This window comes from Lagopus muta, chromosome 2, assembly GCF_023343835.1.
Source record: "Lagopus muta isolate bLagMut1 chromosome 2, bLagMut1 primary, whole genome shotgun sequence".
Lineage (NCBI taxonomy): Eukaryota > Metazoa > Chordata > Aves > Galliformes > Phasianidae > Lagopus > Lagopus muta.
This window is the reverse complement of record NC_064434.1, coordinates 1,835,086-1,858,639: the sequence shown is the minus strand read 5'-3', so window position 1 is coordinate 1,858,639 and position 23,554 is coordinate 1,835,086. Positions and strand designations below refer to the sequence as shown.

General features: G+C 40.7%; 1 protein-coding gene across 4 annotated transcripts in view; it reads right to left on the bottom strand.

Annotated features, from left to right (window-relative positions):
- Nucleotides 1-23,554, bottom strand: part of SUPT3H (SPT3 homolog, SAGA and STAGA complex component) — a 271,671-nt gene that overhangs the window by 42,534 nt on the left and 205,583 nt on the right. For all 4 annotated transcript variants that reach the window (XM_048935370.1, XM_048935369.1, XM_048935371.1 and 1 more), the window contains 5 exons: nucleotides 19,255-19,330; nucleotides 16,576-16,688; nucleotides 15,918-16,025; nucleotides 15,172-15,360; nucleotides 12,350-12,460 (listed from right to left, as the gene is read on the bottom strand). In XM_048935370.1, coding sequence (XP_048791327.1) covers nucleotides 12,350-12,460; nucleotides 15,172-15,360; nucleotides 15,918-16,025; nucleotides 16,576-16,688; nucleotides 19,255-19,330 — 597 coding nt within the window. The remainder of the gene's footprint in view (nucleotides 1-12,349; nucleotides 12,461-15,171; nucleotides 15,361-15,917; nucleotides 16,026-16,575; nucleotides 16,689-19,254; nucleotides 19,331-23,554) is intronic.

Here is a 23,554-nt window from a genome sequence, read left to right as displayed (position 1 = left end):
TATTCTTATACCTCTGAAGAGGTATAAAAGAATATATACTTCGTTGACAAAATAGCATATTCTGACCCCAGGACCCTGTCACATCAGTACAACTGGATGCAAAAAGCCTCCACACAGCTGTGAGTCTGGATCATAGAATCACAGAACGGCCAGGGTTGGAAGGGACCTCAAGGATCACAAAGCTCCAACCCCCCTGTGCCATGCAGGGCCACCAACCTCCCCATTTCACAGCAGCCCAGGCTGCCCAGGGCCCCATCCAACCTGGCCTTGAACACCTCCAGGGATGGACGGGGCATCACAGCCTCTCTGGGCAGCTGTTCCAGCACCTCACCACTCTCACAGCACACAACTTCCCCCTGACATCCAACCTCAATCTGCCCTCCCTCAACTCCAAACCATTTCCCCTTGTCTTGCTGTCATCTCCCCTTTTCAAGAGTTGACTCCCCTCCTGTTTGTAGGCTCCCTTTAGGTGCTGGAAGGCTGCAATGAGGTCACCCTGCAGCCTTCTCTTCTCCATGCTGAACAAGCCTAGTTTCCTCAGCCTATCAGCCCGGATAAACAGCTAAGAAAAGATAATTATATAAGGCTTAACAAATTAGGGGCTGCTTTGCAAGTAAGAGAGATGAAGTGAACTGACACCTCAGAGCTTACTTATTGTCTTCTCCCTAACAGAGCTAATAAACATTTTGTCAAATCTGTGTATTTTTTACGACCACTCACACTGCGAGCTGCTCTGTGCTGTGCTAACAGCATCCCAGGCCGGCTGGGATGATAGGAACAGCACAGTGGTTCCATGCCATTGCCTCCTGCCTCCTCCGACCCTCATCTGCACCACTGGAAGGCCTTGCACACTGCTCCCAACAATTCATGCACTGTGCTGTGCGCTGAGACACTGATGGATGTGCGACCCAAGAATTCTAAACGTCCCCACAGGATATCAAATGCTATCCAGACCGTTTGTAAACGCTTTCCCAGCGCTGCGCAGAAAAGGAGCCAGTTCTCTTCGAATCTACTTAAGTGACATTTTTCTCTTATCTAAGAATCGATGTTTCTGTTTAATAAAATCATCTGGGCAAGTTACTGTTTCATCAGCTTATGCCTTCGTTAATAAATTCTGCTTGAGCGTTAAGATTACCCCCAGTAGAGACAGCTGGGAAACTGCAATATAAAGTCAAGCAGCGCATTTAATGACCAATGAACTTCTGGAAACTTAGTCCAAAATTATACATCATTGTGTCAGACGCTCTTAAGCAATATGCAGTTTGCTCTCCCTCTTCAGAAACATGAAACCCCCTGAAACCGCTACCACAAATTGTGAACCTTTTAAATTACTGCCAAGCCACCTGCTTTTCTCCAGGAAACTTCATAAAACTCTCCAAATTAGTAATGTCATTAAGTAAAGCTTACAGAACTGTTGTTATTCTGAAGGAGCATTAGCTGTTTAGCTTAAGGAAACCAGTAGGGATTTCTATCACGGACAGACCTGTCAAGTATATTGAGGAACCCTTTCCAAGTGAAATGCTTCAAAATATCCTCAGAAATGCGATTCTTTTACATTTTAATCTTTCTGGGAGAGAATTGTGTTCTCGGGATTAAACTCATATCACAAAGAAGTTCAATTCAGGAGAGCACGTGGAAAAGCTCTCGGACTGTTTGAGTGTCTTCAATCGGCACAAAGAGCTCCATAAATCAAACGCCCGGTCCTGCATTTTTGAATGGCACTGGAAGAAATAGTGCTCGGGATGGAGGGGAAGAAGGAGCCTGATTTCCCCTGGCCCTTCTCTTTTTTGAATGGCCCTACACACAGTGGGCGAGGGTGGATTATAGGAATGCCTTCTGTCTAGGAGTCGGCCCGAGACGTACCATCTCATCTTGGAGTAATTTATCCAGTCAGATGATTTAGAGGACAGTCCAGTGGCACCATTTTTGGAAGGCAGAAGCAGAGGGGAAGGGATATAAATCAAAGGTGACTGGCAGGTAAAGGATATATGCAGCAATCAGCCAAACCATGTGCACGCTGGCACAAATTCAACAAGATCATTTATAAAAATTTTAAGTCAGGAGTACACAAAAGGGGGTCTGGTGCTAACTAAATCCACAGATAGATTACACGCCACCGAAATAAACACTTCCAGATGCTGGCACACAAAACCCTTTTACAGAAAGAAATGTTTTCTTTCATAAATCTGAAAGGAGGAACCTTGGGGTGGGGGCTGGGAGGGAAGGGGGCAAGATTTCCACACTGAGATTGGACTTCCTGCTGCTTTATAGAATCATAACTCTGATTTTTCAAACGCACGGGGTTAACACTACAGAACAACAAATAACTGCAGACAATCGCTTGAAGCACAGACAAACACTTCACAAGATTCTAATTGCTTAATGAAATAAAATGTTGGGTTTGGGGTTTGTTTTTTTGTTTTTCGCTTTCCAAATGCGGAGAAATGAAAAATGTGTCAAGTTGACTTTTTATATATCAGAAAACAAACACAGAACAGAAGGAAAAGTTTTCAAATGCTTTCTGACATCAATACATACATTTCATTCTGGAAAGCTGATGAAGAATGAAATTCTGACTTCTTCAAAATCAGTATCAATTGATTTTGATTATCAGCTGGGGCAGCACATTATTTACAGTACCCTAAATATCACAGATGTTTGGTTTGATATGATTCCAGTGCACCTAATTTCTTTCAGAAACTGTACTCAAAAATGTGTATCACTCAAGTGCTTTAGAAAAACTCTGATGTAACATATCCACTTTGTGTATACTGAAACAATTACCAAAGACTGTATTCCAAAGCCTTTTTGACTACTGTTCTGGTTGGAAGTAGGCAGGAAGGAATTCCTTTCAGTTAAGAAGAGTAATTCTTTGACCAAAAGTGAAGCTGACGTTTTTCTGAAGTTCGGGGCACCTAAAATTAATGCGTTTTCCCAAATTTTCAGCTCTGCTTAATTCGCTTATCTCTACAAATATCATACTGACACTTTATCAGAGATTCATAAAATGACCACAATGCTCATCTGGTTTCAACCCCCCGCCCTGCTATGTGCAGGGTTGCCAACCACCAGGCCAAGCTGCCCAGGGCCACATGCAGCTGGCTTTGAATTAGGATGCTATAGGTGTAGAAGCAGGACTGTTTGAAGGGCAAATCATGCAGGTCTTCAGCCCAGAGCATTCCCTGGCATTCCATGCTCTTCAGGCTGGGAATGCCAAAAGCAGCGTCATAAACATAGCTTGGTAAGTACTCATTGTTTCATGATGCTTATGCAATTTTACAGGGCTGACATTTTTAACAAGAGAGGGTTTAGACTAGCAAGTCATTTCATGCTGAAATTACCTGAGGCCTGAAGGAGCATTTTCCCCAAAAAAGTAAATACCCAAACAAAAGTTGGTTGTACCCTCTGTTCATTCAACACGCTCCATTTACGCCGCTGAATAATGGCCACTGTCTTCTGCAGGTCTGTGCAGTATCACAGTTTACATTAATAATCTCGGTTTCTCTTTAGCCAAACATCAAGAACACTTCATTTCAGAACTGGCATAAACCAGAGGGGACAAAGGATCCGTTCGGGGAACACTTTCCCATCCAATTAGCACTGCTGTAGCTTTCTCTCTCCCTTCAGAGCACAGGATGCGATCCTTCTGAGCAGAATGCATCTCAAGGCCATAAGTGCCACTGCAAGCATGCATTATTCACCAGGTGAATCATTTCAGAAATTAACGACTGTTCATATCAAGGTTTCAGATATCTTGTTTTTGATTAATGAGGTATTGTTTGTTACTCCAAGTATTAGAAATAAACCCTATTCAAGTAAGCTGGATGTGGCTCTGGGCAGCCTGGTCTGGTGATTGGTGACCCAGCACATAATGAGGGGTTGAAACTAGATGACTGTTGTGGCCCTTTTCAACCCAGGCCATTGTATGATTCTGTGATTAATTTTATAGATAAATATAAATCCATCTCTCAATGTAAAAAGTCCGCTAATCTTATGTAGGCAGATTTCCCATAGAGTTTTGACTGAATAAAGAAGCCTGCAATGAATTAGTGGCCACAAAAGCAAGAGGATTTGGAAGCTGAGATCTAATTAGAAAACTACAGTATCACAGAAACAAATAGCACAACTGGAATAGTATGGTTGAGGACTACAAGCTTTTTAGAAGGGATAGGAAAGGAAGGAGGGGTGGGGGATTTGCCCTCTGTGTAACAAGTAGATAAACTGAGAAGAGCTGCCTCTGAGAAACAGCCCTAATCTGGTTGAGAGCTTGTGGGTTAAAATCAGAGACTGGACTAAGACATCTGGTGGTTGGGTCTACTATGGCTGACTGATCAGAGGAGCCTGTGAATGAGGCCTTCTTGTTCAGGTACAAGTGGCACTGCACTCAGAAGATCTCATTCTGATGGGGGATTACAGATACACAGAGATCTGCTGGGATATCAATGCAGCACCTGCAAACTCTGAAGCAGCCTGGGCTGCAGCAGTGCTCCGAGTCAGCCAGCACAGCTTCAGCAAGGGCAGATTGTGCCTCACCAGTCTGGTGACTTTCTGTGGCTGACTGAGAGCAACAGTGGACAAAGAAAGGGCAACTGATATCATCTACCTGCACCTGTGCAAGGTCTTTGACATGATCCTGCACCACATCCTTATCTCTGAATTGGAGAGAGATGGATTTGAAGGCTGGATTAACAGGTTGATAAAGAAGTGGTTGGATGGTCATACTCCAAGAAAGCCTGGACCATGCTTTACATTAGGCTGCAGTAAGCACCAGTCAGTACTGTCAAAAGACAATATATGGATAAAATATATGTCTAGACTACCTCAGACATGATACAACAAAGAATAACATACAGTACACTTGCTGCTTTCCACTGTGGCTTGCGCTTGGAGACAAAACCTAACTGCTCTAATTACGTTAGTCATTTTGACATAGCTATTAAGGTCAAAATATATGCAAACAGATCATTTTCACTACTTTAATGTTAGTTCTCATTTACCATATGATTATAAAACTTTCAAAAAGTGCTCTTTTTGTCCAAACCAACATCCATCAAATGCTGCTAAAGGATAAACCACACAGCTCAACTGTTCCTCCAAAACTGCATCATTAGGAACACCTATCACTAGCTCAGATGGAAGAGCAAGGACAATCATGACTAAACAGTAAAGAGAAGAAAAGTTGTCAGAAAATATTCCTGTTGGTGTCTGACAAATACATAATAACCATCCTGAGAAAATAACCCCCAAATATTCTAATTTGTTTTTTAAACAAAAATGGAAATACAATACCACATATGTGGATGAGTTTTGTAGAAGTAGTGAGTGATAAAACTCATAGCAACAGTCGTGTTCTCCCCTTTGGAAACAACATTAGTATTTTGAAGTGTTCTACAAAAAACAAAAGTTCTTCACCTGATTTTCTTTTTATTTCTGAAAGAAAGTTATCAACTAAATAGTTGATAAGTAAAACTAATGTCACCTTCCCAATTCCATTAAGCTTCAACCCCTCAAAATGAAGAAGATACAGTGAAACTAAATATAGTACATGAATCACAACCCAATTATATATGAAGATTTTAGTTTGTACGTCTCAAGCTACAACAGAATGAAAAATCAGAGGCTTGGAGCCCCTGGGAACATTTTGAGTCTAGGTCAGTTAGGGTCAACTCATTCTCAAAGTGGAATGAAGTGGAAATGAAGTGGCAGCGGTCCTATCAGAATCAGGACCTTAAGCTTTCAGGTGGAGAACCTAGAATCCTTGGAATCCCCATACTGGATGTAAGCTCCCACGTTCCTTCTCACATACAGAGAAGCACAGAGTTAGAGGACACCCATTATCCTATAAATTACTTTGGTTTTCTAATTACCAGAGTCAGTCAGGGACAAGGGAGTTGGCATGGAAGCACGTGCCACAAGTACTTTGAGGAATTCCATATGGCAGGGGTTTTCGAAGTCAACAGCATCCTGGGATCAGCATTCAAATAAAATTTGCTTTGTTGCTGTCCTTGCCACTCATTTTGCTGCCTTTCAAAGAAGATCACCAAACACAGCATGTCAAACATAGCTCAGTTAAAGCCAACGAAACTTTGCATGGATGACAACAGCAGAAATTTTGGCAGTTTGAGGTGTTTGTCACAATAATGTTATAAAAACCCAAGTACCACAGCAACTATTATCTCTACTAGTACTGTTCACCTCTATAATTGGTACAGTACTTGGAAATACTCAATTCCTCACACATCCATCTAACAAAACCAACTGTTACCTAACAGTCTTGAAATATTGGATGTGGCTCTGGGCAGCCTGGTCTGCTGGTTGGTGACCCTGCACACAGCAGGGGGTTGGGACTGGATGAGCACTGTGGGCCTTTGCAACCCAAGCTGTTCTATGATTTTATGACTTATTTTTTTCACTCTGGACGATTTACAGCAATTTTCAGATGCTAACATCACTGGTTCTGGGTCAGACAATCACTAGTCCTGGAGGACCTCATTTAGGAAAAACACCTGGATGGTTTCAGGAAACCAAAAAGAAGAGCACACTGGGACTCCAACCTCAAAGAGTAAGTGTAATCTTAAATTCATATCAAGCAAACCATTGGATGCTAAGTATAAAATGACACTGTATACAGGGTATATAAAGGAATACCTCCTTTCTGATGTACTGTGAAGCTGTTATGATTCCCAGTCAAATGGATTCTTAGACACAACTCATTGTTTTTTTGCATTGGGTCACAAAAGCCCTTTTACTAGAAAATCTGAAAAAATGGAAAAGAGTTGGGAAAATGGGAAAATACAGCACCAAAACATATTCACACAAATTAGAGAAATTTAACCTCTCCTTCAAGGACTTCTTCACATGGGGCACTACTTCAACAACATTGTTTTTTTATCCAGACGTATCAGGAGATCTTCCAGTTTTCATGCAATTCTAAAGACCATTGTGTCCTAATTTTTGTAGCATTTGGTAAAAAACACGGCCCCTTGTAATCTGTATTAAAAATACTTCTACAAGAAGTGCTTTCATCACGGTGGGCTCTGATGATCTGTGTCTAATCAAACATGGGTGAGATGTATCAGCACTCTTACAGCAGGTCCAGTTCTTTCTATAATCAAATATGGCCATTTCTTCAGATTCAAAGAATCGTATGACATAAGTTAGGTTCATTTTCTAGGTCGTGCAAAAGCTTCAAAATAACTTTAGACAGAATCTGAGGTATTTTTTGCAGTATCAGAGGGAAAAACTATATCCGAAGGAATGGAGTTGCACTCATTTTTGTCCTTTGACATGAAGCTTCCGTGAGATCCCATGACTGATGGCGTTCAGAGAGGAATGCAGCCTGCCCATAAGTGAACCTAACTCTGAATGCCTCCATCCTGAAGTCCATCCCCAATACATGGAACTTTCTTGATGAAAGATCGCTTTGTTTCCAGATGAAATTAGAACTAACATCTACATGTGTAAGGTTGTTGCTCCTCTGATATAGCATAAATGGCTGTTCTGCTGTCAACTGGATGGCTGAAAAAAGGAATCATAGAATCATAGAATCACCAAGGTTGGAAAAGACCTAAAAGATCACCCAGTCCAACCGTTCACCTATTCCCAGTAGCTCCTACTAAACCATGTCCCTCAACACAACATCCAGCCTTTCCTTGAACACCCCCAGGCTCGGTGACTCTGGGCATCCATTCCAGTGCCTGACCACCCTTTCTGAAAAGTAATACTTCCTCATGTCCAGCCTGAATCTCCCCTGCCGTAGCTTGAAGCCATTCCCTCTGGTCCTATCACTAATGACAAGGAGATACTGTCTAAGGAAAAGCCAAATAACCCACACCACAAGGAGGATGTAAAGTGGGAGGATAAACACAAGAAAAGAACAGTCTTTTAGAAGTTCTCTTCTGAACTGTGTCAAGTAAAGTATATCCAGACTAGCAGAATCAAGGTCCGTACAACACAGACTACATGGTGAGTGGTTTAAACACTTTTTAGAGAGTTAATTTTAGGTGTGCATCCGCAAGTTCTCAGGTCAAATATCAATAATGCATCACTGAAGACCATGTTATTCATGTCTTAAAGAAAGTTCCCCGTCTTGTAACTGACGGAGGAGAAGGAAGGCAGGAGTTTTTCTCAATATTAGAGCCTGGTGTTGAACCTGGAGAATGTCTTTGCCGTTATGCATGGCTGTTGCTACTTGTGAGTTACCAGACAGTGCAAGAAATTAGCTTTAGTCTTAGAACTATGAAATCCTAGTGGAGATTATTCTCCTTCAGCACCTGGGACTTAACCTGAGAATGTGGCACGGCTCCATGCATCCCTGACATTAGGCATGGTCACGTTATAGGAAGTGGAAGAAAAGGTATAAACTGGCTAAAAACAGTGGAAAGGTGATTTAAATATACCAGGAGAGTACAGTAAAGCAGCTCGCTGCTCCACTTTCAGAAACAATAAAAAGGTGATGGAAAAAAAGAAGATTCAAAACTATACAGCAGAGAGACAAACAGAAGGCAGTTAGCAACCACATCTGCAGGCTTATAGAAAGGCTGTTAGAATTTTCTTCCCTGCTTTAGGATGCAAATGGGATTTTTCATACAGAGAACATTGATTTTTATAGCCTCTCATAATTTTGAATGAAGAGGTATATATACTATATGAAGAGGTATTACAGTGAAGAGATACTTTGCAGACCCAGGTTCTTAGTCATTTCTCCAGATGTACTGCTGATTCAGACTCTATTGGTACAAAGAACTATGTCTCTTAAAAAAATTCAGTCCTGTGTACACATTTTAGGGTCTTAATGGAATATAAACCTCATAATAACTGTTATTTCTGTAGTGAGACAGATTCATTTACTTTCTTGCTTCTGTAATGGCAATGCTAAAGCAAATGATAAAAAGACATCAGAAAATTTAGTAGATACACAGAAAAATTGCTTTTCTTTACTTAAAACAGACCCTGTAGGGGCACCTGTGGGTTATAAATTCTGATCTGACACGGAAGGTCAATAGTTTTAAGAGAAACAGAAGAGATGACATACACATGTATGCTGCATTTCCTATTCCTAAGTTCTCTACAAAACATACACATGCCCCATCCCTGGAGGTGTTGTTCATGGCCAGGTTGGATGGGACCCTGGGCAGCCTGGGCTGCTACGAAATGTGGAGGTTGGTGGGGAGTTGAAGCTCTGTGATCCTTGAGGTCCCTTCCAACCCGGGCTGTTCTGTGATTCTGTAAAAAACCTTTAGGTAGAAGAGATGAAAGCTTGATATCACTGAATTTAATGACATATGCCTTTGATGAACATTCAGTACTTCTCTTAATCATTCACTAGGTTAACTCCCATCTTTGTCAACGAACGTAAGCGGCTAAAAGAGGATGATCAAAATTTTCATCATAGGCTTCATTGATTTGGGGTCTCAGTTTAAAAGCTGTCATAACTCATTTTTCAGGATGCTGCAAGTGACTGTTGGCTTTACAGGCTTTAGTTAGCTGTCTAGAAAGTATGCAGGTTCAACTGGTAGCCTAAATTCCAGCCTAAGTATCATGCCTAACACCACATAAGTCATCTATGACAACTGCAGAGATAAATTCTAGCTTTCCTGGCTCCCACGGTGGAATCTTTCCATATTACAGTTTCTGTTTCTCTACTTGTCCTTGTTGTTTACTTCCTGCCCTCCCAAAACAATAACAGACTGATGGATCCAGCTGTCTAAGCTTAGGTACCTTGTGCAATTTAAGATGTTATGGGATGTCTCAAATAAGGCATTCACAGCTGCCTAGTGGGTATGACAAGGAACACAGAGGAGATGTTTCTGGGCTAAAGATGCAAATCTGAAATGTTATTGCTATACATCTGTCTTTAAGCAACCAAATCAAGTCTGAAGCATCCAAAACAAGTACCCCCAAAAGCGCATAGATGTCACACTATGAGGAGCTTATCGAAAAAGTCAGAATCTGAGAAGAACAGCCAAAAACCAGCTCAAGCTCCATCACTGTTGAGTGGAAAGATGATAGCAGTGGGAAAAAAAGACTTCAGACAGAACAACAAAGGTAAACTGAGTCTACAAGTTACAGTTGTGGCAGCCCATCTTCAGGCATTTGTTTCTGTGTTCTTCAATGCAGCCACCTTTGGGAATCTAAGTTGAAATGCTCTCATGACTGAGTGCTCAGCTTCTTCTACAAGCAGACCTTGATCTGCATGAGTATATTCTGAGCTTCAGTCCACTGTTATCAAGTACACTGCCAAGGTTCAGATATTCAGTATTGTCTCTGACCGGTCCCTACTGGATATTCCCAATTATGGGAAAATTGGGGATCCTATGCTGCTTCTACAAATCAGAATGCTACTTCTGAAATGAATCCCTCAAGCCATGCCCATTAAAATCACCTTTTAAAACAAATTAGAGATTTGAAGTCTCTAATCACTCTGACTTAACGACTGGACTCTGATAAAACACACTGGATAAAAGGAAGAGCATTAGCCCCAATGAACTTCTCACTTGCATGCCAGAGAAGAGAACGTGGGACAGGACAGACAACAGTTTTCCAGCTCTTAGAAGCACTGAACCTGCAGTTGCTCAGCATCACAAGAAGCCACAAGAAGCATTACTGAGAGAAGCCTCTTTTCCTCCTGGTTCAGTCATCCCATGTAGGAGGTAATGCAGGCATACAAAGAAACTGTTGTGAAGGTGGTGGCAACTGGAGAAAGCAGAAGACCATTCAGAAGCAATATTGCCACGCCTCTGCCCCCAATGGTGAGGTAAATTATTTTTTAAATCAATAGTGTGAGAGCCTGGCAATACAAAAAGGCAGGGCTGAAGGAAGCATCAGCCTACATTCAGTTTATATTTGTGCCTTCTGCTTCTGTAAGGAACTTATGGGAAGTTTGGAGTAGTTTCTTTTAGGATAACTATGATTGATAGCAGTGAAAAATGGAGAGACTGGCAGATCCAGATGCATGCATTACAATACCTTTCACAATGCTCCTTATGATTGTTTTTTACTTAAAAAAGGAACTGCATCACACTTCTACAACTTCTGTGCATTCTACAAGATTATCCAAGATTCCTTCTCTCTTTCTTGGCTTGTTTAGTGAGAATTTACAAATCTCATTAACCCTGCTGATAGCAGGTACTGTCAACAAATTAAATTGTTTGGCTAGTTGGAAACTTTGGGGAATTCATAAGACTAAACTCTTCTCTGTTTTGGACTAGAAATGCTACTGTAAATGATACTAATTTGGCATTTGTGAAGAGCAAAGGAGAGAGGTAATATTATGTAAAGAGAATTCATTACAAATACGTATCTGCTGACATTAATAACCCCAACACCTAATTCTGTACACAAGCATCATTTTGACACTAGGGAAACCATAACTTCACATATGCTTTTCAGTCTTGTTTCTTCCTGTTCCTAGCTTCTGAGGTCAAGTACCACTGTTTCCTTGATATTTCTGCTATTCCATATAGATTTCATGTAAATAAATTTCCTTTGGATTCAGAATCATTTTCCTCTAGTAAAATCTCTCCAAAAATGTTCAATTACTTCCTGATTTTAGGAGCTGAGATCTAGTGTTCTGGGTGGTTGTTTTTTTCCTATGACCATTTCTCTGACTTTCATTCTTTTCTAGATTGAGATGTTTTGAGGTAAGTCAGAATATTTGTCACACAGAACAGCAGATCACAGAAAACGATCCTAGTTATGACATTAGAGCCTGACTACTTACACATTTTTATCAGCTGAGAAATTTAAATGAAAGATTTTTTTTGGCTGCTCTGGACAATGGAATTGCCATTTGCACAGAAAAAAAAACGATGGCAAAACCTCATAACCCATCAGTTACACACACAAACTCAGTTCTAATGCATTTCAGTTGAGGTTCAAAGTCGTCTATAGAAACCGATCTCTTCTTTCTCCAGCCCTAAATGTGTCACTTGAGAGTCCAGCTTCCAATAAGAGCAGTAATGGACACACAACTAATTTTAGAATATAAAGTGCTCCTCACCATTTTGGAATACATATAATTTAAAATAACTGTAAGCCTAAACTTTGCAAAAACAGAAAATTCAAGCACTAACAACAACAACAAGAAAAAAAGCATAATTTGTAATTGAAAGAAAATAATATTTAAAAGAAAAACAAAACAAAACAAAACAAAACCTTTTTGTCCTTCCAAAAAGAGACAGAAATTACAAAGTTTTATTTCCCGGGAGAACGATGCCACTTTTATAAAGAAAATTACGGTCACCACAAATTGCTCTCAACAATTCCAAAGCTTCTTCATTTGACCACTTGAAAATCAAAGTTCTTTAAGATTATAAATATAACTTTTTATAGCTCTGTTATTACGTACTGTGAATGGGGATAGGGGGCCAATCTTGTGGCCGTAGCGCCGAATGGCCTCTCTGATGTGGCTGGGCTGGATGGCATCGCTTTGAGCCTCCATACCACAGGCTGCAGCGCTCTGCAACAGAAAAACACATAAATTGTTACTAAATCAAAAACACACAACAGACCTACAGTGCATAAAGTATGAAAATAAACCTTTATAAGATCGACCAATCTGTTTTTTTTCCTAAGGATACACATCACTGCTGCCACACAGCACTTTAGAGAAAAAAAGCTATTAACAAATCAAAGAGGACTTTTACATGAACTCTGCTTAAGAGACCCAAAGAACACCATATTTGTCCTCTTAAATCTTTCGCCTAGTGCTGCTGTATGTTGCAATTGAAAAGAGCAGCAAATGTTCTAAGTGAAATGAAAGGGTCATATAAGTCACACTGCAATAACCACAGAAACTATTTTTAAAACATTTCAGGCTTTCATTATGATGTCAAGGGGTGGGGAAAATATTGAAGAAGTAGCCCAAGTGGAAAGCAATTTGACACCAAAATCGCCAATAAGTGATATTAGGCTGACATTTTGGAGATGAAACACGTGGCATTGTGGTGTGAGAGAGACGTAAAAAAATTAACTATCTAAAGATGGAACATCTTCAAATTTCAAATAATTTTTTGGAGGACAAACCCTAAAGAGGAAGAAGAAGACTTTGCTGCTACCTGTACATTGATTTTACTGAACATCCCCTGAATTCTAAAGGAAAAAGTTACTATTTTCTCCTTTCTGGTCAAAGGAATGGATTGGGATTGTTCAGTCTGAAGAAGAGGAGGCTCAGGGGAGAACCTCATTGCAATCTACAACTTCATAAAGGCAGGCTGCAATGAGGAGGGGTTTGGCCTCTTCTCCCAGCAACAAACAGGACCTGAGGAAATGGCCGCAAGTTGTACCAGAGGAGGTTTAGGTTGGACATGAGGAAGAACTTTTTCTCTCAGTGGTCAGGCACTGCAATGGCTGCACAGGGAGGTGGTGGAGTCGCCGTCCCTGGCAGTGTTCAAGAGGCGTCTGGATGAGGAGCTGCAAGGTCTGGTTTAGTGCTGGTGGTAGCAGTGGTGATGGGAGGGCGGTTGGACTCGATGGTCTTGGAGGTCATTTCCAACCTTGTGATTCTGTGATTCTGTGACTGCTTGCCAAGTTTATCAGAGTGATGGCTGCTGCTCAGTCATAAATTCATGACTATTAGTGAATGACAAAAACTTGTATTGAATGCTGAACATACACTCATACATGCTTCCCCTGTATGTTCGCACTACATATCAATGCTTTCAAACACGGAGGACATTTTTTACACAACATTTTATTTCAAGAGTGCCAAGTCTACTGAAGCCTGTGCACATATAAACAGAGTAACTGATGATATGGTGGTGGATTCTTCCCTTGTTGACTGATGTTCATAACGGGAATGTGAAACTCAAATATTTTCTGCTGGCCTCGGCCTTCATGGACTGAGAATAACATTCTTCACCAAGTTAACTCGTTTGTTGCAATGCTTCACTTGTATCCAGCACACACCTAATCAAGTTGGGTGACTCGTGGGAACATTTCATTAAAACTGTGCACCTTTTAGGACATAATTATTTTAAAAGGCATTAAGTCAAACACTAGGAATTAACTGAACGTAAACTCACAAAACTGGTGAAATATGAGGTATCAAAAATTCAATCTCCAGCTAAATTCCTATTCCTGGGAGCAATAATGGTAATTGGCTGCAGGCACAAAATATGGATATTCAACTGCAGTATTAAAAAGGAAGAGGAAAAAGCAATCTAAATGTCTTCAGAAAGGTTTTACAACTCACTGAAATTTGGACCTATTGGGAGTACCCACAGCCCTGATGAAATTAGAGGGAGAAAACAACCCTTTTTCTAACTGTCATTATAGAATCACAAAATGGCCTGGGTTGAAAAGGACCACAATGCTCATCTCGTTTCAACCCCCCTGCTATGTGCAGGGTCACCAATCACCAGACCAGGCTGCCCAGAGCCACATCCAGACTGGAAGTTACTGGTAAAATTCTGTGAAAATGGGTACTGATTGTGTAGATGAATAACAGAGATGAAAAAATCATGTCACCATATTGTTTTGCAGCAAAATGAGTACTGCCATCACTTCCCCCCCCCCCTTCCCTCTTCCCCCCCCTTCCCCCCAAAAAAAAGCCTTAAGGGAATAACAGCGTTCTTCCGAACCAGTTTATTTAATCAAATCTATTTCCCTTGTGGTTTTAAGGTACATAGACCTCTCTCACACCGAATATCCAGGATCTACAACAGAAGACAGGAATTGTAATATTTACATTTCATGGACTGAACATGAGACGCCCGTATTTTATGCAAAGTAAACAAATATTTAGCTTGAATGCAACCAATTGGCACAGAAATAAAGGAGGTCAGGCAAAGTTGTTACAGGCAAAGAAGGCAGATGCCTAAGGCTGCTGAGAGCAAGGCAGTCACAACAACCTCTTTGCCTACTTTGCTTACACTTTGACCCTCCAGACCAACTCTTGCTGTTTATGTCGGTGAAGGGGGTGTTATTTTGTGTGGTGCTGCAGCTGTAGAGGAGCAGCTCCTCTTGGAAGCAGCATCTGTTGGCATTACTGAGAAGACTTACCCTAGTTCTGACAGAAATAATGTTAGACTCTATTTTGGCCCCTACTCTAATGCCGGCAGTAACACAATTTAAAATTAATGTTAGTATTATATTAATAATTATAAATGAAACAATGATATCCTATATATATATATATATATATATATATATATAGTCATGCTTCTGTACCTTTTTCCTTTTCCTCTGTTTAGATTTGGAAGAGTCCTGCCCAATCCCTCCATTCCCCAGCGCTCCCGATGGTGTCTTCCCAAGATGCTGCTGCCCTGCAGGTGCTGGTGGGGTGGGCGTAGGGGGTGGTGTGTTTTCAGGAGACTCAAGGCCAGTCTTCACACCTGCAGCCTGCCCTAAGAGATGCGGCTACGAAGACAAGATGCCCAACAGCAGTTATGGAATCAAATCACAAACTGGTTATGGCCTTCTCAGCTCTACTGTTAGAAGAGATGCGATACAGCACTGCTGGCTAATTCTAGTGTTTACCATCACACCTGCTTCACAGCAATGCATGCCTTGCAGAACCTATTGTACTTGTATCTGCTGACAAATATGGACCTGAACGTTAATCTCTCAGTATGCAGCAGAGAGAGCCTTCAATAGAGAGAGAGGAAATTTCCACTAAAGGAAAGAGAAGTGACATTTAAATAAAAAGATGCTGCTAAGAATTTAAAATTTGGAGCTAAGACTGTAACACCTTTCTTCTTACATCCCTAACTCTGTTAATGAACTCGACAGCAGAAGCCCATATTAATACCATGTTTCAATAAAACCTATGTAGAATGCAGCTACTAAATAACAATACCTGTATAGAATGCAACTACCAAATACACGTAATACTATATGGAATATGGTAACAAAATAGATTTATTCACATTCCCCTGCATTATTATCATATAAATATGTGAGAAAGCAACATGTACCTCAGTAGAGTTGTGATACTGTATGAAGGTGGCAGATATGGCATGACTGAATGGGTCCCCAGCCTTAGGAGTCATGTCTTGTTTAACCAAAAGGGCCAAGTCCACCAACTGCAGAGGCAAAAACAGCCAATAAATACGCTGGTTTATGCATCATGAACGCAATTGTAACAAAGAAGAGATAGGAGGAGTGGGCTGAGGCAAATTATTCTTAGTGTTTCTCAGTAGAAAACAAAATTACTGAGATTTTTTAGCCTAAGGAACCTCTTTTCCACTTCTGTAAATAAATGGAGTGATTTATCTACCCAAGAGGGCTTGGCTTGGCACTAAGGTGACGTTTTGTTTTCCAGGAAATCCTGCTTTTTAATCCAATTGTGCAATCGGCTTGAATGAGCCTCAGCGTGTTGCCAAAGGTCACATAGCAAAGTGTGTGGTTTCAGTTTGGATTTGAATAAAGCTCGTGCTGGACTCCACTCCCCTCTGTTAGAGAATATTTCTAATTGTGTGTTATCAGATGGGTGACTATGGTACGGCATACATTTGCTGTAGAGCAAACTGAAGGACAGGTAGGGATTCAGTCAACCTGCTTGGCCCAGTTAGCGTATCCCAAAGTCACCAATTCATGCCTGTTAGTTACTGCTCAGCCAGGCTGCTCCCTTACCTGTGCCACAGTCTCGTAGGCTAAATATGCCAAAATCTCCATTGCAACTGCATTTGGCTTTATCTCCATGCTGCTACAATCCAACCAGTCACGAAACTTGGATGCTTTCTTTGCTGTCAGTTCAAATCATGGGGGAAAAAGGAAATGTTAGTGGCAGGTAGGCCAAAATAATGTGGAAATACTGTGAAGGTAACACAGAGTGTCAGTGTAATTCAATTGGCCACAGAGGGAATTAAAAATGGAACTAGTGAGGAAAGGCAACTGTTTCATACACTACATTTTGGAAACCCATAAGGAGGAGAAAGGAGAAGAACGTTCCAGACATTTCAGAAGGACCTACCTCAGAGGACAGTAGACAGAATAAATCTGATTTGAAATGTATGATGGTAAAAGAAGTAACAGGATTGCATTGCAGCTTTGACAAATGGCAGAAAGAGGCGTTTGAAGAAACCAACCCAAACCTGAGGTTTGGAGCCCAGATAAAAGGTATATAATTGAGTTAACAAAGTGAAGACAAATGATGGACAGTAGAAGGAGTGGGAAGTGCTGTGCTGTACAGAGCGGGGTTAGGTGCTGACAAGCCAGCCAACATGATTTGTGGAGGAGTATTTTTTAAATTGTGCATCGGAGGTAAGGACATAATGTAGATCTGCAAATGATCAACACTGAGACAAGAGCTTCACACTGCTAATGGATGAGATCGCTCAGGAAGAAGTACAGAGAGAAATATGGAGCAAGGCAACATAGAGACTTCGCTGAGAGGGTAAAAGAGATACCCAAATGGGACTGAAAAAGCATCATGGAAAGGCACATAAAAACCAAAAGAAGGATGAGTTTACTTCAGCCAGAGGCAGGCAAGCTGATCACAGACAGTAACAAATCATATAGAGGTCTTAATATGAGGACAGGACAGTCACAATGCAGTGAATACCCTGTATTCACCTAAAACAGCTCTTGCAAAGAGGGTCCTCACTGAGGAGTAAAAAGCTAAAGAGAAGGCAGGTATCAAACAGAAACAAATGTCAATACGGATTATTTTTTAGGATGGAATGAGATCCCACAGTGCCTGAGCCTTCGGTGGATCTCTTCTTCTTCTGCCTGCCTTTAAAGCAGCACAGAATGTGGTGCTGTAATCAGGAACATACACCGCCAGAACAGACTTCTTCAAGTCCAAGATCTGATCTCCTGGGACCTAATATTCATGCATTTATATTACAGTAAAAAGGGTTTACTACTCGAAACAATAAATTTTCATTAATAAATGCAATTTTTAATAAAATAAAAAGAAAATTAGCAAAAATAACCTTTCTATTACTTCAGAACAAATGTTCTGGTTGGCCATTAGCACGTGCTACCCAGTTGAGTTCATATTATGCAACGGAATTTGTTATGAGTCCGTGATTAAGGACTGTAATCCTCTTAGTCTTTAATGACACTGAACTTCAGTGAGAAAGAAGTGCACAGATACGGTCATTTAAAAACACTACTAACATACCACGGAGGTTTTCTTATAAATCACAGTCCCCTGGTCAGCAACATTCGAGTTGTTTTTGCAAATTAAGATTTGCATTTGCTCTCTCTCCAGACGACTGTTTGGGGGTTTTAAAAATGGCTTCATCACAAACCTCTCGTTGGCTGAAGTCACCCTGATCTGAGGTATCATTCATCTAATGGCTCACAGATGCGTGATGCCAAATCGCGACCGAGCGCACAAAACATTCTGAGCTAGGAAAAGAAATGCCTACAAAAAGCGTTTTCTGACATTTGCTGACACAGACCAGTATTTCCAATGTGTCATTTGTTTGTCACAAATGACTCACTCGTTCTTCCAATTTAAGAGTCCTGCTAGGAAGAACAAGATAAGGTCTCTCATTTAAAGACATCATTGTGCTCAGTGCATGGTGTCGGATCATGTGCTGTTTTGTCACGATTTTTAAGGGCTCTCTAACCTCGCTTTTTCTGACATTCGACCTTAAGCCTTAGTCATCACTTAAGTGCCTCTGTAATGATGTTTTGCTACATGATCAAGCCCATTAATTTACAGCTCGTTATAGTTGTGGCCCACAAGTACTTCTAGTAAGTTGGTTTTCAGTGCTAGTAAAGCCCTAATTCTGTCATCATGTTATTAGTGTTGGAATGGCATATACTGATGAATTTGGCCAACGTTGAATAAATTCCACAGCAGGAGCTTACAGCTTAAAATAGAAAAAGACTCTTTAGTAAGTTCTTTGTGTCACTGCGGATACAGAAATAAAAGCAAAACTTGCTGCTCTTCTCTAATTTTAGATGCATTCCTTGGGACCTGCAACTGTGACGTGTTATTAATGTGCTGCCCACACCAGCACCACGACAGACCTCAGGCAAGCATGGCTGCTGCAGCCCATTAACTCCTTACAAGTTCTATCTCTGCAGCAGTTCCCAGCAGCCCAGTATCTGAATCTGGTAAACCTTCACAGAAACACTCTGCTAGATAGCCTGAAACTACGCAAAATTAACCGTTCCCAGGAATTATGAGGACAAAGTATTTTTTTAAATCATTTTTTATAGTTTCCTTTTTATACTTGTATTATTGTGGGTAAAACAAAAGTGCTTTCAAGGAGCACGAGGTTCTGCCTCTTTCTCTACGACATGAAACAACAGTTGAACACCTGACTGCAACGCAGCCGTTTTAATACTTACAAAAACTCAACTGGCGACTTTCACAGAATTCTGCGTACTGGACTGAGTCCATCATCCGTGTTTGTCTTTCTGCTCTCTGACAAAAGAGTAGAAGCACATGATGAACCTTATTCCAGTAAGAACTGCATTCCACAACAGAGATTATAGCAGCACGGTGCCCCTGCCACAACCTTCCAGTGACCCCTCCCCAAATTAAACGTGCATTGACCAATTTCAGATGCAGAAATACAATCGCTTCTCATTGGCCCCAGGAGTTAAGATTCTCAGAGGAGTGTGTCCACTTCCAGTTTAAGATTCTGCTACAGGAGAAGAAAGTAAATCAGAGCTTAAGAAAAGTGGCTTAAAATGCTCACTGCTGGATTTAAGACTGAGCACACGCCTGAGATCTGTTTACTTCAAGAGGTGCAGAGTGGATTTTCACAGGGTAAGGATCTGGTCTCTAGAAGAGATCAAGAGATATTGGGGGCAGGAAGCGGTAGTTAGGTTAAAGAGAACAATTATCCTTCTCAGATGAAGACAGTTGAATCAAGTCTCTTAAACAAGGAAAGCATACTATTTGTTTTACACATCAAGGAAACAAACATAACCATCTTACAAACATAAAAGAAACCATTAAACCTGGCAAGAGCAGAACTATAGTTCAGAATACAGAGCGGTGTCAGGGGAGGCTGACGGCCCTGCAGTTAGTCCATACAGCTCAAGACCCTGTGACTGCAGGAGGTGGAGTACAGCTGTGTAGGCATTACAAGCAATAAAACAAACAAAAAGCACACACACAACTTTTTTCTTTGAGTCCCTGGGCTCCTCTGCGTCTGATGAACTGAAATTTGCAGAGCCCATTAATCTGGTTTAGCAGAACATTAAAGCGCTGTTGATGAGAGTATTTGAAGACGGGCAACGCAACCAACATTTGGCCTTGGAACTTTCTAATATCAGACAAAAATCAGTACTTCAAATACTGTTTCTTCCTCTGTTCTCTTCCTGCTCTTCTATGACAGTCCAGTCCAGCCTTTAGAAGATCTCATTGACAGACATCACGTTCAACCTAGCTGTGAATGGAACCACCTGCCATTCAGGAACACACCTTCTTTCCTTCTTTCTTTTCATCTCTACCCAGTCAATCATTTCTGCTGCTTTTTGACTCTTCGTCAACCGGATAGAAAACATTCCCTTCAAGTACTTTTCAATACTTCCATGCATTCTTCTGGCATCTTGACTACATTTTGTGGAGCTGCTTTTTCAGATAAGTAAAACTTCTCAGCCAATCTATTCCAGCAAGACATTAGGTCTGAATTTATTTTGTATTCTGTAAAAATAAACGTCACAATAACTTCAATCCTCATCTAGCATGATCAGAACAGAGATCTGCTTTGCCTCTGAATTAATTCAGTCATATTTTTCAAGACAGAAAGAACCACCAGGATCACCTAATCTGATCTGCACAGTGCAGGACACTTCTCACATAATATACTAAAATTCAGTTATAGGAATTCTTGCATAACTTTACTACATAGAATCACAGAAACATAGAAATTATTCTACATCTTTGAAGGGCATCTAATTTTAACTTAAATATTTCACATATTAAGAGACTGCATTCAAATAATTTAAACTTTTTTATGCAAATACGGATTACATTCTGCAATCATTTGTGTCTGCCAGTCACAAATTGCTAGTTGGACATTTTCAGATAATGATGAAATAAGTAACAGAACCACTGGTAGGTAATCGAATGGACTAAACTTCTCTACATGTGACACAATTGTCTTAAATTTGTACACATCAGCGTGCAGCCTCATAGAACTGATGGCTGAGATCCAGCTGACCTCCTTCTGCTCTATAGTCAGTCTAAAACAGGACTCCTGCCTACACAAGATCAAGTCAGCCATGGCTCACTCCAGCAAAGTCTTAGACTCATAGAATCACCAAGGTTGGAACAGACCTCCATCTCATCCAGTCCAACTGCCCACCTACCACCAACATTTCCCCATTAAATCATGTTCTGCAATACAACATTTAAATGTTTCCCAGATGGGAATGGTAACTCAACCACCTCCCTGGGCAGCCCATTCACTCTTTTGGAGAAGTTTTTCCTTACTTCCAATCTGAACCTCCCATGGCAACATTTCCTCTAGTCCAACCCCTCTCACATGGGAGAAGAGGCCAACCCCCACAGTTAATACTAGACTTTTGTTTAATACCAGTTTTCTGCTCCATTTTTTCAAGATTTCTTTGAAATGGAAGGATCCAAAAACCTGGCTGTTGCATTGCAGATTTGGCCTCAGTAACATCAGGTAGAAAGGAATGACTACTTCCTCCAGCCTGCCAGGCACATTTCCCCTACTGCTGCTCACTGAGAGCTTTGTTTCAGCTATGATGAGAATCTACTGCTAACTCAATGCAACCTGCTGCCTCCCAGGGCTGCTGGTGGGACAGCCAGGTGGGACCCACGGGTGCTGCTGTGCAGGGTTACTCTGTACCTGATGTGGAAATTCACTGAAGTTTCCATTGGTCCAGGTATCAAGTTTTCAAGATGCGATTGGACTGAAGCTCTGTCAATCAGTGTAGCAGTAATTTACAATCATTGACAGATTGGCAGAATGTGTGCATTTTGTGGTTTTGCCAATACAGAGGGAAAGACATGAGAAAATTGAAAAAATGCTATAAACTCTATGCCATGCTTCCTTTTAAATCTACCAAAAAAAACCCATTTGCTTTTTCCCACAGACTTTATTCTTTCAACTATCATTTTACAAAAAATGCTTAAATTTTATAAATATGAAATTCTCCAGATTCTCTTTTGGAAAGGAGCAGCACTCCAACAGAACTGAAGTCCTCTTTTATCAGTATACAAGCAAGTCTGCTGAGAGTCATTCCTACACTAAGAAACAGTGAAATCCTATTGCCATGCTGCCTTAAAGCAATCTCAACTTGAAACCTGATTAAAGAAATGACTTGAATTATACCATCCCACCAGTTTATCAAAATGTATTAAATATATATGTATGTATGTAGTTTTCACTCCCTTTACAGTAGTACTAGTCATTCTAAGTAGTTAAGAAGCTGAATTATGTGGTGCACAGCAGACTGAAAATACTTCACATGCTTTCCTTGGAACACACTGAAGGACGCAGCAGATAGGACCTGGCACAGCACATCTATGCTTAGTCTTCCAAAAATGTGTTGCATTATCTCCCTCTTTCAGCATGAAGAATTAAAAAGAAAGACTAAAGAGAGACAGGAAAGAAAAAGTGAAGAGTTCAATGTTGTCAGCTGCCATCCAGGATGAAAAATAATCTTATTCTGATTCCATTTCAGAGCTGTCACACTTGAGATATCAAGGTCTTTGTGCTGGGGGAAAGGCAAGAAGCCAAATGTTAACTTGCTTACCAACTATTGAGTGTTTGAAGGAAATGTGCTGAGTTGCTGCTAAGCTGGAACATTTGAAAATGGTGTGTGGCATGGTTGGACACCCCTGTGTTTGGCATCAATGTTAATGACAAAGATGTTGGCTCCCAAACTGCCTGCGTATTCAACCCGTGGCACGATTTCCTGCTTTCCATACTAAATACCTCCTCACGGTGCACCTACTGCAAAAGGAGTTAGCTGACTACTCCATAGAAGAAAAAGCTCTCCGGCTGCAACTGTAATTGGAGAAATAAAGCAAATTTTGAAGGGTTCAATATTGGAAGGCTTGCAAGAAGTTAGACAGTTTTGCTACTGGCTTCAATTCTACCAGCATTTCACCTGGAGTCCAGCATCTTTTAAAGATTAGACTGAACAATCTATGATGTTTATGAACAATTTATGAGCAATCCTCTGTAAACAGGCATTGGTTCATACTATTGGTGATAGGTGGATGGTTGGGCTGGATCATCTTAGAGGTCTTTTCCAACCTCAAGGATTTTGTGACATGCTGAAAACACATTCTCTAAAAATCTTATAATTTGAAATTCTCTGAGAATTACCACTATCTGAAGATTTCTGCTACGTAAAGGAAAAAAGTACTTTTCCAATGATCACCTGAATTGGTTAACGAAAGAAAAAGGTGCTTCATGAGTGAGCATTTGCAAAGATTAATCTCACTCAGAGTTTTATACAGAAAATAAAAACGCCACTTGGGAAAGATCAATAGCTTTTGTTACACTAAGCTTGATTTGGCTATAAAGCACAGACACATGGGAGGTTTTTATCATTTTTACCCACCTCTTATAGAACATACCATACATTCTGCAGTAACCATTAATCTGAACAAACCTGCATTACAAAGAAGGCCTTTGATGTAACACTGTTTATGAAA